This window comes from Excalfactoria chinensis, chromosome 24 (assembly GCF_039878825.1).
Source record: "Excalfactoria chinensis isolate bCotChi1 chromosome 24, bCotChi1.hap2, whole genome shotgun sequence".
NCBI classification, from domain to species: domain Eukaryota; kingdom Metazoa; phylum Chordata; class Aves; order Galliformes; family Phasianidae; genus Excalfactoria; species Excalfactoria chinensis.
This window is the reverse complement of record NC_092848.1, coordinates 2,280,915-2,294,447: the sequence shown is the minus strand read 5'-3', so window position 1 is coordinate 2,294,447 and position 13,533 is coordinate 2,280,915. Positions and strand designations below refer to the sequence as shown.

At 49.4% G+C, this 13,533-nt stretch overlaps 1 protein-coding gene across 13 annotated transcripts in view; it reads left to right on the top strand.

Annotated features, from left to right (window-relative positions):
* The window catches only part of TANC2 (tetratricopeptide repeat, ankyrin repeat and coiled-coil containing 2), a 136,131-nt gene that overhangs the window by 92,467 nt on the left and 30,131 nt on the right, over positions 1–13,533 (top strand). For all 13 annotated transcript variants that reach the window (XM_072356816.1, XM_072356814.1, XM_072356812.1 and 10 more), the window contains 4 exons: positions 623–756; positions 8,441–8,672; positions 10,882–11,048; positions 11,833–12,440. In XM_072356816.1, the coding sequence (XP_072212917.1) occupies positions 623–756; positions 8,441–8,672; positions 10,882–11,048; positions 11,833–12,440 (1,141 nt within the window). The remainder of the gene's footprint in view (positions 1–622; positions 757–8,440; positions 8,673–10,881; positions 11,049–11,832; positions 12,441–13,533) is intronic.

The window sequence follows — 13,533 nt, the reverse complement described above, 5'->3', positions numbered from 1 at the left end:
TTTATTTCCTAAAGCCTCCACAAGCCCAAGTGCAGCTCCAGAAGATAAAACTGCTCTACAGATTTCACAGGCTGAAAGAAGTCTGTAGCACTCTGTAACGTCTGTGTTGGATGCCCCGACTGTACTGCAGCACTTGTGTTATCAGCATTAGCAAACTGGAATAAATGCAGCCTTGTACCATTAATTCCTGGCTCATCCCCCTTCGTTGTTTGCCATTAAGTGGGTCATTGTTTCCATGATGATTTCAGGTTGAACTCAAGGATGCACTGCAGCGATCCATCCAGGCCAATCCTCTGCCAGCAGTTTGTTCTTCAGACTGTTGCTTTTAAAGCATTCCTATAACTAATAAGTCAGTAATTAGGCATCACCAAGTTCTGCGTGTCTCAATGTCATTCAGTAATACTCTGAGTACCTATGAGTGTGAAGATGAGTGGGTTGGGAATGTTAACCAGAAAGGCCAGGTGAGTAAACTGTTGTGCTTTTAAAGCTTCCTGCTTTGCTGAAATGCAAGAGGAATGGATAAAATGCAATGAGAAGCACATCTGGCAGAGGTGATTCCTCTGTGTGGCTGTGTTGGCTGTGCTCATCCCTCAGCAGTTCCTAACCTCTTTCTTTGAGACAGATGTGGATGCAAACAGAGAGCTGCCCTTAACCCAGCCACCTTCTGCTCACTCCTCCATCGCCAGCGGGAGCTGCCCAGGGACCCCCGAGATGCGTCGGCGCCAGGAGGAGGCCATGAGGAGGCTCGCTTCCCAGGTAGGGCATCATTTGGGATGGCTGCAGGCCTCAGGAACTTCTCTTTTGTCATGGGGTCTCTTGGAAGCTCTCCTGTCCTGCATCGCTTTGGGCACTGGGAAGAGTGCGCATTCAAAGGCGTATTGGGGAAGCAGAGAGGAAGAACTTCTGGAAGGAGTTTTATTACCCACAAAAAGTTTGTTCCGTAGGAGGGAATTCCCATTACACAGAGTACACTCACTTCTATTTCTGAGACTTGATCTTTTCCAGCCACCGTTACGATAGCAGATGCGTTACGGGATGGCACAGCTGCCAGAGTTACCATTGCTTTTGTTTAGCAGTGGAAAGCAGATTGCTTGGTGCTTCCCTTTGAAAGGGGTTGGTTTCAAACAGCAGGAGAGGAGCTTGCTGCATGGGCTGCACATGGATGATGCAGAGCAGATCGCAGCCTTTTGTGAGCAGTACACAAATGCTTCGGTGTTCTGATAAGTGCGGGCTGTACATAGTGGTGTTTGTTAGTGGGGGTGAGCTGTGCAGCTCGTGTTTCATTGTGGTCCTGGGATTTAGCCCTATTTTGTGATGCTGGGAAGGTGCCATTGTGTTGCTGTGAAATCCAAGGGGGCTGCTCCACCCCCAGGGTTTGCAGGATGTGAGCAGTGATGCTTTCCTGTTGCCTGTTCCCTTTTGGAGAGGAAAATACCAAGCAAAGCCTTTGTTCTCCGTCACCACCGGGACGTGTTTTGCTTGGCTTTCAGAGCCACATACTGTCTTGTGCTGTCTGCTTTCTGCTGCACCCAGATGGCAAAGGCAGAGAGTGTGCGATTGCTGTGTAAATAAATACTGGGACTTGATATTCTCCTCTTCCACATGGAGCTCTTGAAAGGAATGCAGCGGGCAGCTCTGCTTTCATTCAGAGTGCGTTAGTCATCGTGCTTCTTGTCAATCCTCAGCATTACAGGCTGCCAGAAGGCAGTAATGCGTGCTATCTCTGCCTCAAGCACCTCATCTGTCCAGACTTTCTTCCCCCTGAGTGCTCCAGTAATCCTGCTGGATACATAACTGATAAATGGGTGCAGTTTTAGCTTCGGTTTCCCACTGAAGAAGGTGAGGGACACGGCTTTTTCAAGCTGTATGTCATAGCTGGAGCACAAAAGATGCACTGAAGCTTTTTTCCATCTCTGGTTGCTGGTTAAAAGGAACAATCTTCATATCCAAAACGTGAAATTAAAATAGCTTGGCTGCGCACCCCTTTAGGAAGGAGTTTTAAAGCCCCATTCATCCCATAGCCAAAGCTTGGGGAGATGTGCCACGTCCAGTGCTCACTGCAGGACTGCAGCGTTCTGCTGCAATTCATCTCCCAGTCAGTCTCCACTGCTGGAAACACAGATAGATTCCAAGAAGTAACTGTCACTGCTTCCTTCCAACATGAGGCTGCCCTGAGCAGGTGGATGCCAGGGCTGATGAGCTGACCTGGGGGTTCTGGGAATGGCTTCTTGTGCTCAGGTGGCTGACACAGCATGCAGGAACTTGGGGAAGCTTTGTAGTGCCATGCAGGAGCTTGGGGTCCATTCCCTGTGCTGCTGTGAGCCTCCGTGGGCTCCGTGGAGATCAGCATCTCCTTGGCCTGCTCTGCTTTGCTGTTACTGATAGGGAAGTGGTCCATGCAGCCAACCATCCTCGGGTGTCCATGTTGGGAAGGGTATATAACAAGTGACTGGTTGTGCTTCAGCAGCTCAGAGCCATTGAGTGGCTTTGGTTGGAAGGTCATTGGGCTCCAACCCCACACAGGCTTGTATGGAGCCACTGCAATTCAGCATGCATTCAAATCCTGATTCAAAGCATCGCATCCTATCACAAACAGACTTCTACTGAAAATATAGCAGGCTTTGGGGTTTGGTTTCTCTCAGCTTCCATGTTTCAGTTCCATAGCAATAGCAGTTCTGGTTTTATTGCATCTGAGCAGCTCAGCGTGTTGCAGATGGATCAGGAAGGGAAGTAAAGGCAAATGAAATGGGGTCAGGGTGTTGGTCAAAAGGATGGCTGTGGGTTGTTGATGGCTGGACATTGTGATGCGCTCCTGGTAACATCCAGAGGGGAGCTCAGCACCACCACTGATGGATGCACGCTGTCAGCAGCAGATAACATGGGTTTGCACAGAAGGAGCAGTGCTGTGTGATGTCCACCCAGATAAAACAAACAGCGCCTGTTCCTCCACAGCTGCGGGTTTTGAAGTCGTTGAGTGACACCAGGAGAAAAAGGATTACTGACCTGGCAACGTAATTGAAAATCCATTAAAATAACAGTTCTGAGCTCTTTGTTCTGTGTGTGATCCCCTCGGTCGGAAACTCGGTCACACGTGTCTAAGTTGCCATTGAGAAATCATGAACATGTGTTGGTTGCTTGAGGCTTTGAAGGTGCTGAAATCTAAAATAGAGCAAATGTCCTTAATGGTCTCGGTCAGCAGTTGTGGTTAAAGGCAACTGAGGGTCTGAGGCCACGTGCTCCAACGGGGCAGGAAAACACATTGCGAAGCTCAACTCTGAGCCCAGAGCCCCATCTGAAAAAGCAAAGGGGAAATGCTTTGGTTCAGGAGGAAGGGAGAGCAGAGCACATTCCTGCATCAGGAGCTGAGGAATGAAATAGGGATTCCTGGCAGCCTGCTTCAAGCTTTTGTTGTTCCACTGGCTGAAGAAGAAAGGGTGACCCTTAGGGTTGGGCTGTTGGAAGAACGGCTCTTGCGCACACATTCTGTAGTTGCTGCTTTAATGCAGCAGGTCAGAATTGAAGGGGGAAAGGAAGTGGTGACAGTGATGGACAGCCGCAATCAACAGGAGTGTTTTAGGAGCCATAAATCAGATGTAAGGAGGTAGATAACAGCGTGTGCATGTCCCCCTTCTGCTTCCCAGGCTGTGCAGCTCTGCTGGTTGCTGTCAGATTCGTGGTATTGCTGCCCTCCCTTGGGTCAGAAATGGGTTCTGTTGTGTGAGCAGCAGTCGTGGTAGGAAGGGTCGGATGCGCTCTGGGGGCTGCATCAAGTTTCTCTTGAAAGAAATGAAAGAAAACAAGGAGCTTAAAACTTGAGATTGCCGTGGTCCTTTTGTCACTTCTCCCCTTACCCCTCCATCTTCCTGAGGTGCTGGGAGTGGAAGTGGTGTGATTGCCACCCAAAGGGATTAGCACAGAAGGTGCTGGAAGTGCAGTGATGCTGTGTATAAGCACAGGGAATGCTGAGGGACAGGCAAAGCTCCGAGTCCTGCTGCCATCCCCAGGCTGCATTGGAGGCTTGTGCTGTGTGCTGCTGTTTGGGGAGGGATGGAGAAGTGCACCAGGAAGCACGGAGCAGCAAAAACTACCTCCCATTTCACGGGAGTCTTGAATGCGTGGCAGTGTGAATTGCTTCCCATCACAGATTTCTGTCAATCAGCTTCCCAATATATTTTTTAAAGGCAGCATTAATAATCCTCTTGCTGGGAACCTTGCTGGCACTGAGCCCTTTTTCCCCTCCAGCCCCAGAGGAGCAGAAGCAGCAGAGCCACAGACGTACCCTGGCCATGCAGTGCAGTCTGCTGGGCAGCTCCTGCCTGCAAAGCTCCTCTTCCACCTCTGCTCCATCCCTGCCCTCTGCAGTGCTCTGTGCCTTAGAGAGGGAGGGAGGACAGCAGGGTTTGTCTTGCCAGATCTGGCAGACTCAGAAGCCACAAGCAAAGCTCCTCGACTTGCAGCACCCACCCTGACACTTGCAGATGAAACATGAGCATTCCTGGCAGCGTGCTTGGTTGGCTTTTTGTTCTAATATGTATATGCACACGTTATGGAAATAAGTTCACAGGGCTGCTGAATGCATTTGAAGGCAGCCCTCTGCCATGGAGCAGCTGTAAGATCTCAGCAGTGCAAGGGAGGCTGCTCAACCAGGGCTTATCCTGCAGGAGATGCAAAGCAGTGTTCTGGTGAGCTGAGCACGGCATAGCAGAGCTCTGTGTTGTTCTTAAACTCATCTGGGTTCGTCAGTGCTTGTAAATGTATTGCTTGATTGTGCAGAGCAACTGCAAGGTTGCTCCAGTATTTGAAAGGTCCTTCCAGTGTTTGAAAGGAGCATGTAAACAGGAGGGGGAAGGGCTGTTTGTGAGGGTGGGTAGTAATAGGACAAGGGGAATGGTTTCAGACTGAGACAGGGGAGGTTTAGGTTGAATATTAGGAGAAAGTTTTTCACCCAGAGGGTGGTGACGCACTGAACAGGTTGCCCAAGGAGGCTGTGGATGCCCCATCCCTGCAGGCATTCAAGGCCAGGCTGGATGTGGCTCTGGGCAGCCTGGGCTGCTGGTTGGTGACCCTGCACATAGCAGGGGGTTGGAACTGGATGAACATTGTGGGCCTTTGCAACCCAGGCCATTCTATGGTTCTGTAATTCTGTGAAACCGCGAGGCTTTTAAATGCAAGACACACTCTGCACCTGTCATGGTTTTGTACCTTTTTCTTCCTATTTTTTTACTCTCCTCCACTGCAATGCATTCGAACTTCACTTCCTCTGAGCAAGGTGGGTGAGTGGTGTGGCTCAGTCACTGCGGCACAGCTTCCCCAACCTCAGATGTTCCTGGCTTACATTCAGCTGGTGCTTCAGCTCAGCTGAAGGAGCCCAGCGGTGTCTGAGCAGCACAGAGCCACATCCCAATGACCTCTGCATCTCAGCAAGGGCTGACAGCTACGGCACAATGGGTTCAGCTCAGGAGAGGGAGAAGTGTGGCCGTGTCCCCTCTGGTTAGGATCACTTCCCCACTATCCCTGAAGGTTTTGTCCTTTATTCACACAGGATTGTTAATGGCTTCAGTACGTGGTTTAAATAACCACTGAAAGCCATCTTTGCTGGGCTTCTGGCTGCTGGCTGGCTGCTTTTGGGCGCAGCACTTAAACAGATGAGCCTGAAGGGCAGCACAACACTAATGGATAATCCCATACACATTGCTGGGGAGCTGCTCTTTCATTGCATAGCTTGCTCTGCTGATGCTGAGCACGCTGCTGACTTCTTTCCCCACCCTTATAGCCATAAGGCAGAGCATCACTACCATTGCTGCGGGCTGTGGAAAGAAAGGAGCTCTCCCACCTCATACAGAGGTGGCAGGGTTCGTTCCTCTGAGCCCTGTGACGTTAATGAGCTTCAGAGGGCATTTGCTGGCAAACTCAGCTATGTAAAAGTAATGAGCATTCCCCATAAACTGGGTCACCCCATCCACACACAGTCATGTGCAGCGAATAAAACACAGACACGCTGATCTCTATTTATGTGATGACAGCCAACGTTCTGAGTGGCAGGCAGCCTTTTGGCAGGTGGAAGCACATTGACTCGAAGCTGTTTTGTACGGGTCAAAAGGAGATCAGTCTTATTAGGGGGAGAAATGTGGTTAGAATACAGTGCTGGAGTGGTTGGTTGGGAATAAGGGAGCACTTGGGGGTGGGGGGGGTGTTGCTGTAGGTGCAGTGATGTGGGGTTCATCCAGATAGGGGGGGGCTGGAGGAGGATGAGACAGGGCAAGCAGAGCATGATGACAAAGGAATGCTTCTGCAAGGGAGGGTATTACTCGTTACAAATAGCGCCAGAGAACTCCTTTGAATTGGCCTGTCCTGTTAAGTAAAAATAACTTGTTTCCCCTGAGCCATCTCAGCCCCTTTCTCCTTTGATGCACACTGCCCTCACAGCCCCATGTTCTTGCTCCTGGCCTGTCCACCCAAGCTCTCCTCTTCCCCCCTGACCCCGCTCACTCTCTTTGCTCCTCTGCACTGTATAGATGATGCACGGTCTCTTTTCTGCCTTATTTTCCCCACTCTCTGCCCTTTCTGTCCTCCTCCTGCTGCTTTCCCCTAGCTCTCCCTCCTGTTCCAACAGCATCTTCTGTTACTCTCGGAATAGCTGTGCTGCTTTTAACACGTGTCATCCTTTCTCTTCAAATAGCTGTTCTCGTAGATCTGATCTATATGAGGAAACCTTTCTTTTTTTTTAATTCCCCATTGCATGCAATTCTTTCTCAACTGAATCAGAATCCCCCTTGGGTTCAGCAAAACCCATGTAGCGCAAAACAGCTGAAGTGGGGAGCGCAGCCCCAGCAAGCAGCATGCAGGGCTGAGGGGCAGGGAGAGATGCAGGAAGGACAGAGCTTCCAAACACAGCATCCTGGAAAGGGTGAGTGAGGATGGAGTGAAACAGGGCAGAGTTGTGTTGGTACCTACGGGCATAGGCCATGGACCGTGAGAGGCAGCATCCACCTTCCCTGTGTCTGGTGTTTCTCAAGCCTTATAACATCATTAATGTTCTTGTCTGGGTGAGTGAGGCTGTTATTGCAGTCAGAATCGCAGCCAGAGGAGCATTTGTTTCAGGTTATCCTGAGGTCTCCTCCTTTAGCTTTGCATGTAAAACCCAGTCTTGTTCCGAAGGTGGAACAGGGAAACGTTCTGAAAGCTTTGTGAGTTTATAGGATGAGGGAGCTGCTTGGCAGGCAGCTCTGAGATAGGCAGGCCGCCTCCTTCCCAGCACCACGCTCACTTTTGGCAGTCTCTTTTGGGTCTGAAGTAGAGAAAATGTCATGGAGAATAAATACCATCAAGCTGACGTTGTGCAGTTGCGTTTCTGAGAGCACCGTAGCGCCTTTACTTTGGGGCCCTTCTGATGTCCTCCCTGCTTACGAGTGTATCTTAGGTCCATCCCTTAAGCACTGCATTGATCTTACAGGCACCATCAGTAAGCTGATGATTCAATCTTAGGTATCAGGAGTGGATGTAATGGGTTCCCATGAGCTGTGCTGGCAATCCCATGAGCTGTCCCCACGTTTAGCACTGTCCATACCCTTCAAGGACAGTTCAGTCCCCTTTCCCATGATGTGGCTCCTTAGGCTCCTGGATAAAGGTAATGAGCCTCTTGTAACAAAGGGGCCTTCATTTTTGGGTCTGCATATTGTGCTGGAGCTAAGAGCTCTGCATGTAGGAGGTTGGTTTCTGTTACCCAGAGCGTGGCATCAAGGGAGGGCAATTAAAGACCTTTGTACTGCAGGAATCACAGTTATAATCCCCAAATAAATGGGAAAGTTATCACTGCCTTTATTACAGCTTGATGCAATGAGTACATGGTAGCATAAGTTCTGTTGTGAGGTATCCAATAGAGCTTAGGCACATGTATGCAGGTGTGATGCTTGAAGGAGTAGCCTGTAAAGACCTGGGAAAATGAGTTGATCTAGGAGAAAAGGAAGGTTTCTTCTATTTTTTCCTTATGTTTTCTGAATGAAGAGCTGCATAGTGGCAGATGGGCGATGCACAGCGCTGTGCTCTCATTGTTGGTGGGATCCATTGCTTGCAGCTGCTGCTGTGCACAGTGCTCTGCTCCAACAGGAGCCATGCAGCGGCCTCCCAGCACCCAGCACTGGGAAGCAGCCAGCAAGAAGTAAGTGGAAGAAAGCAATCCCAAACCCTTACCAGCTGCTGCGTGGAGCTGGGAGTGCTGTCAGTGCCTGCGTGAGGAGCAGCACCAGCAGAATTTCATTGCTCCCTGTATGGCAGCTCTGGTCATTCTCAGGATGAGTGTTGGTTCATCTGGATCCCTGTCAAGGGCACTTAATGCTGGGGATCCTCCAAGAGCTCACCTGCCTGAATGCATCAGAATCACACAGTGCCATGGTTAGCAGCTCGACCCAGGTGCATTTGTCCTTCCTTCTCTCTCTTGCAGGTCGTCGCCTACCACTACTGCCAGGCAGACAATGCCTACACCTGCCTGGTGCCTGAGTTTGTGCACAACGTGGCCGCGCTGCTGTGCCGCTCACCCCAATTCGTCGCCTACCGGGAGCAGCTGCTGCGTGAGCCTCACCTGCAGAGCATGCTGAGCCTCCGCTCCTGCGTGCAGGACCCCATGGCCTCCTTCCGCAGGGGGATCCTGGAGCCCTTGGAGAACCTGCACAAAGGTATGGGGATGGTGTTCCCTATGCTATGCTTTCTCTTTGCTCCCTGACGCCGTTTTGCTTGTTTGTTTGTTTTGAAGTGCTTTCTTGCATCTGTGCATTCAAACCCAGCAGCGATCCGGAGCTGCGGGTGGGAGGTGAGACATGGAGGAGCTGAAATTGTCACTACACTTACCTGCAAGGCTGGCAGCCCCTCCTCTCCTGGGATGCATTACAGGGCCAAAACCAAAATGCTGATGGCAGCGTGTTCTTGGTTTCTTCCCCATCCCAAATCACACAATCATAGAATGGCCTGGGTTGCAAAGGCCCACAGTGCTCATCCAGTTCCAACCCCCTGCTATGTGCAGGGTCACCAACCAGCAGCCCAGGCTGCCCAGAGCCACATCCAGCCTGGCCTTGAATGCCTGCAGGGATGGGGCATCCACAGCCTCCTTGGGCAACCTGTTGCAGTGCATCACCACCCTCAGGGTGAAAAACTTCCTCCTAATATCCAACCCAACCTCCCCCTGTCTCAGTTTAAAACTGTCCCTCCTTGTTCTATCACTGTCCACTCATGTGAATGTGGCCTCGCAGCTCTGTAGGTAAAAACACGTGACAGTCTCCATACACAGCTTTGCTCATGACAACATATTTTGTTTCATATTTTTCGGGGGGCGGGAGTGTTTTTCCTTCTCCTTTTCTTTATTTAATGGGCTCTTGAGAATTGGAAGCTTTCAGCAGAAGGACTGATACCACAGAAGTTTATAGACATCCTGTCTGAAGCTTCTAAGGCAGCTGCTAACAGATCAGATCCTGACTGCTGATCTCAGAGCTTTCCCAAAGCAGCATTGATTTTGTCTCCTTTTCTTTCCTCCTCACCCAAGATGTCACTGACTCGTTGTGACAGTCACTGCACTGAAGGTCTTTGCTCATTGTCATGAAAGCTGTCAGAGTGCTGCAGAGTTCAGGGCTCTGTTGTCCTGCAAAATGGTGTCTGTTGTCATCGGCCTCACAAATAGTCCACGTTAGTTTCTGTTCTGACCCTTCGTATCACCACATCTGAGCCGACGTAGCATCTACCTGATTTGAAGCCTCGTTGTTCAGAGCAGCTTGCAGAAATAGCCCAAAGTGCAGAGCAGCAGCTTGCACCCAATGTGTGTGGTTCTCCCGGGCATGGGGGGATATGCAGAGCCAGCACGAGCACAGCACTTTGTTTTCCTGGCATGCACAAATGTCACCGTAGGAGGAATGGGGCTGCTCCTTCCTCCCAGCACTCCTGGGTTGGGAATCTCTGCCATGCAGGAAAACGAGCTGGGTAACTCATTTGAGGTATTTCAGCTCTGGGTTGTAGGGCATTTTGGAGGATGTTTGTTTCTCTTGCCACACAGGTTGACCTCCAGCTGGTCCCAACTTATTGGGGGATGGAAATATGGAATCGGGGGTCTCCATATCTTCCAGCACTGCAGATGGGGAGTGCTGGCAGGCTGATGGCTACCGAGAGTTCGGCAACAACACGAGCAATGTCTGGAAATTGCTTTTAAGATCTATAACGTTTAAGGCACTGTAAATATATCAGCAGGTCTTTTACAAGGTGCTGATGGAGTTTTAATGGTGCTGGGGCAAAATTGTTGCGTAATGGTTAATGATGGATATCACTGAGAAACTTATATTCATGTTTCTCCAATACGTGTATATATTTAATCTCAAGGAATTTAAATAATATATAGGAGAACAAAGTAGGGATTCTTCCCCTCTCTCTGCTTCCTCCTTTGGGCTTTATGAGAAACATGATATATGGATATAAAACTCAGGCTCCACTCACTCCATGATTTCAGAGCCATAAAGTGTGTTTCCAGGTGCATCCAATGAGAGGGAGTCAGCTGAAAAAGGATCTCTGGCGACTTTAATGCAAACTGTGTGTTCTTCATATGGCTGTTAGTGGGTACGTTCAGAACTAAATGCAACTTGGTAACGTCAGGCTGGGACAGAATGGGATTCCACTGATCTCCCCGGAGCACCGTGGGCAGCTCATGTTGGCAATGAGTATTCATTCATTAAAATACCTATTTTTGAGGATGGAAGTCGAGTATAATGGACCTACCTATGTGCAATTAGTGTGTCATAAGAGAGAGGTTGTCACCGTATCTTCTTTCTCCCTTACCCTTAAAGTACACTGTAGCCACGTGTTTGGCCTCATAAGGAAATGCTTTCTTCTCTTCTTTTTGCATCTTAGAGAGGAAGATCCCTGACGAAGATTTCATCATATTAATTGATGGTTTAAACGAGGCTGAATTTCACAAGCCAGATTATGGTGACACCATCGTATCATTCCTGAGCAAAATGATTGGGAAATTCCCTTCCTGGCTGAAGCTGGTCGTGACCGTCAGGACGAGTCTACAGGTACTGAGTCCTGGTAACTGCTGGGCTGTCAGGGTGGGCTGTGATAAAGAATAGCTTAGGGTCTATCAGGCTTTGCTGGTGGGAGCTAAATTGCATCCCCTGTTGTCTTTACTGTGAGCTTCAATTGTGCACCACCATTCAGGAGATAGGGCTGCTCTCCTCAGTCTGTGCTGTCTGGCTCTGCTGGGTCATTTCTCCCCAGTCTGCAGAGCCTATAACATAAGAACCCTGTTGGAAAAGCCTTTAATGATTTGGGGGTTTGCTCTATAAGAACATCCATCGCTGAGCTTAGTAAATGAGAGATTCCCTGGCCATGGTATCCATCTAGACATCACTGCTTGGAAATAGTGGGACTTACTCCCTGTGACCTGCCCTGTTGGTCGGGTGCCTGTCCCTGCTGATGGCAGCAGTGGGATTTCTCTGTCACCTCCACATCCTTCCCTTTCAATGGCTGAGATGACAGCAGGAGGGTTGGCACGTTGCTGTTGGGTTGGGCTGGGGATGATGAGGGCACCTCTCTGTGCCAGTTTCCTGGTCCTTCTCGTGGATGCAGTGTTAGGAACCACGTCCTGCATTTTTATTTCAGTCACGTCTCACACAGAAACTGTTTGATTATAGATGAGGTTGTGAGGTCCTGAGGGCATAAACCGCCTTCTCATGTGCTTTCTCTGATGGAAAAGGTCTTAAAGGAGTCTCAGAGGTGCTATTGTAATACAAATCAAGTTTACTTAATGAATAATAAGCATTCCCAGAATGAATATACTTCTGTTTTCTTTCTTTGCAGGAAATAATTAAGCTGTTGCCCTTCCACAGAATATTTTTGGATAGACTGGAAGAGAACGAAGCCATAGACCAGGACCTGCAGGCTTACATCCTCCATCGGATACACAGCAGCTCGGAGATCCAGAACAACATCTCACTGAACGGCAAAATGGACAACACCACCTTTGGCAAACTCAGCTCTCACCTCAAGACCTTGAGCCAAGGGTCCTACCTGTACCTGAAACTCACTTTTGATCTCATAGAGAAAGGATATCTAGTACTAAAAAGCTCCAGCTACAAAGTAGTCCCAGTGTCTCTGTCAGAAGTTTACCTGTTGCAGTGCAATATGAAGTTCCCAACGCAGTCTTCCTTTGATCGGGTTATGCCTCTCTTGAATGTGGCAGTGGCATCTCTGCATCCTTTAACAGATGAGCATATTTTTCAGGCCATTAATGCAGGTAACATTGAGGGCACTTTGGAGTGGGATGACTTTCAGCAGAGGATGGAGAACCTTTCTATGTTTCTTATCAAACGTAGAGACATGACGCGAATGTTTGTTCATCCCTCTTTCCGAGAATGGCTTATTTGGAGAGAAGAAGGTGAAAAGACCAAGTTTCTTTGTGACCCTCGGTAAGCAGACGCTCTGAGAAATGGGTTTATGGATGTGTGTTCATCTAAAAGCGCTCTGTTCTGTTCTGAGAATCGCTTCGTTGTTTGAGGTCACACGTGGGATGAAGTCGCTCTCGCTTGGCTTTCTGTCCACACTGGGAGGGTCTGCATCTGTCTCCTTAAACCTTTGTATTGGTCGTGGAAAGCTGTGGGTGCTTCCTGGGGTACACAGATGAGCCAGCAAACATCAAAGTCATCTCCAGGGTGAGCTGAGCCCTGGAAGGACCTCGGAGGGTCCATGCTCAGTGGCTCAGAGCTGCAGTTGTGGCACTGCTGGGGGGGGCTGCATTGACATCCCCAGCTCTGGCTGGAGGGAGAATCCTCCCCCGTTCCCTCCCAGCCATGCAAAGTAAGGGATGAGGAGATGAAGGATGAGCAGCGTGGATGCATCTTTTGAAGCTGGCTTCTTTTTGAAGTCTTGCTCCTTGTAGTCCTATTAAGTGTCATTTGGAGAGCAGAATGAGGAATAGAGTCAGGCTTTAGCAATGTTGGACTGTAAGTGCATGTGTAATCTCTGTTCTGACAGCAGCAGAGTCCCTGGCTTAGCTCACAGAGAACAGAATTTAATCATGGTTAGATTTACATTCTGTAAGCCCAATGATCGCTATTAACCGCGTTATCTTTTGTTTTTTACTGAAGAGTGGAAACAGACGCTCTGACTGTAATTCTGGTCGTTGATCCCTGTAAGCTCTGCTCTCTTTTCCCTGCCCATCTCCAAAAAATACGATTAGAAAACCCAGGGGAACACTTGGATTCTCAGCCTTATCGGGGCATCTCTGGGCCCTGCAACCAGGCTGATGAAACACAGCATTGTCTGCTGGAACCAAACAGCTCCTGGTTGATCAAAGCAGCCGTAGCTGCTGGCGGTCTCGGGGTAATTTACTGCTTTAAATTTGGTGGCAAACAGGCTGGAGTAGAAAAATAGCACGTAGCTCCTCCCAATGGGAAACCGACCTGCTTTAATAGGTTCTGCACAACAGTCCTATCGAGTGAACCCTTTGGAAAGCATCTTACAGCAGCGAGTGTCTTTGTGTCAATCGATGTTAGCTATTTG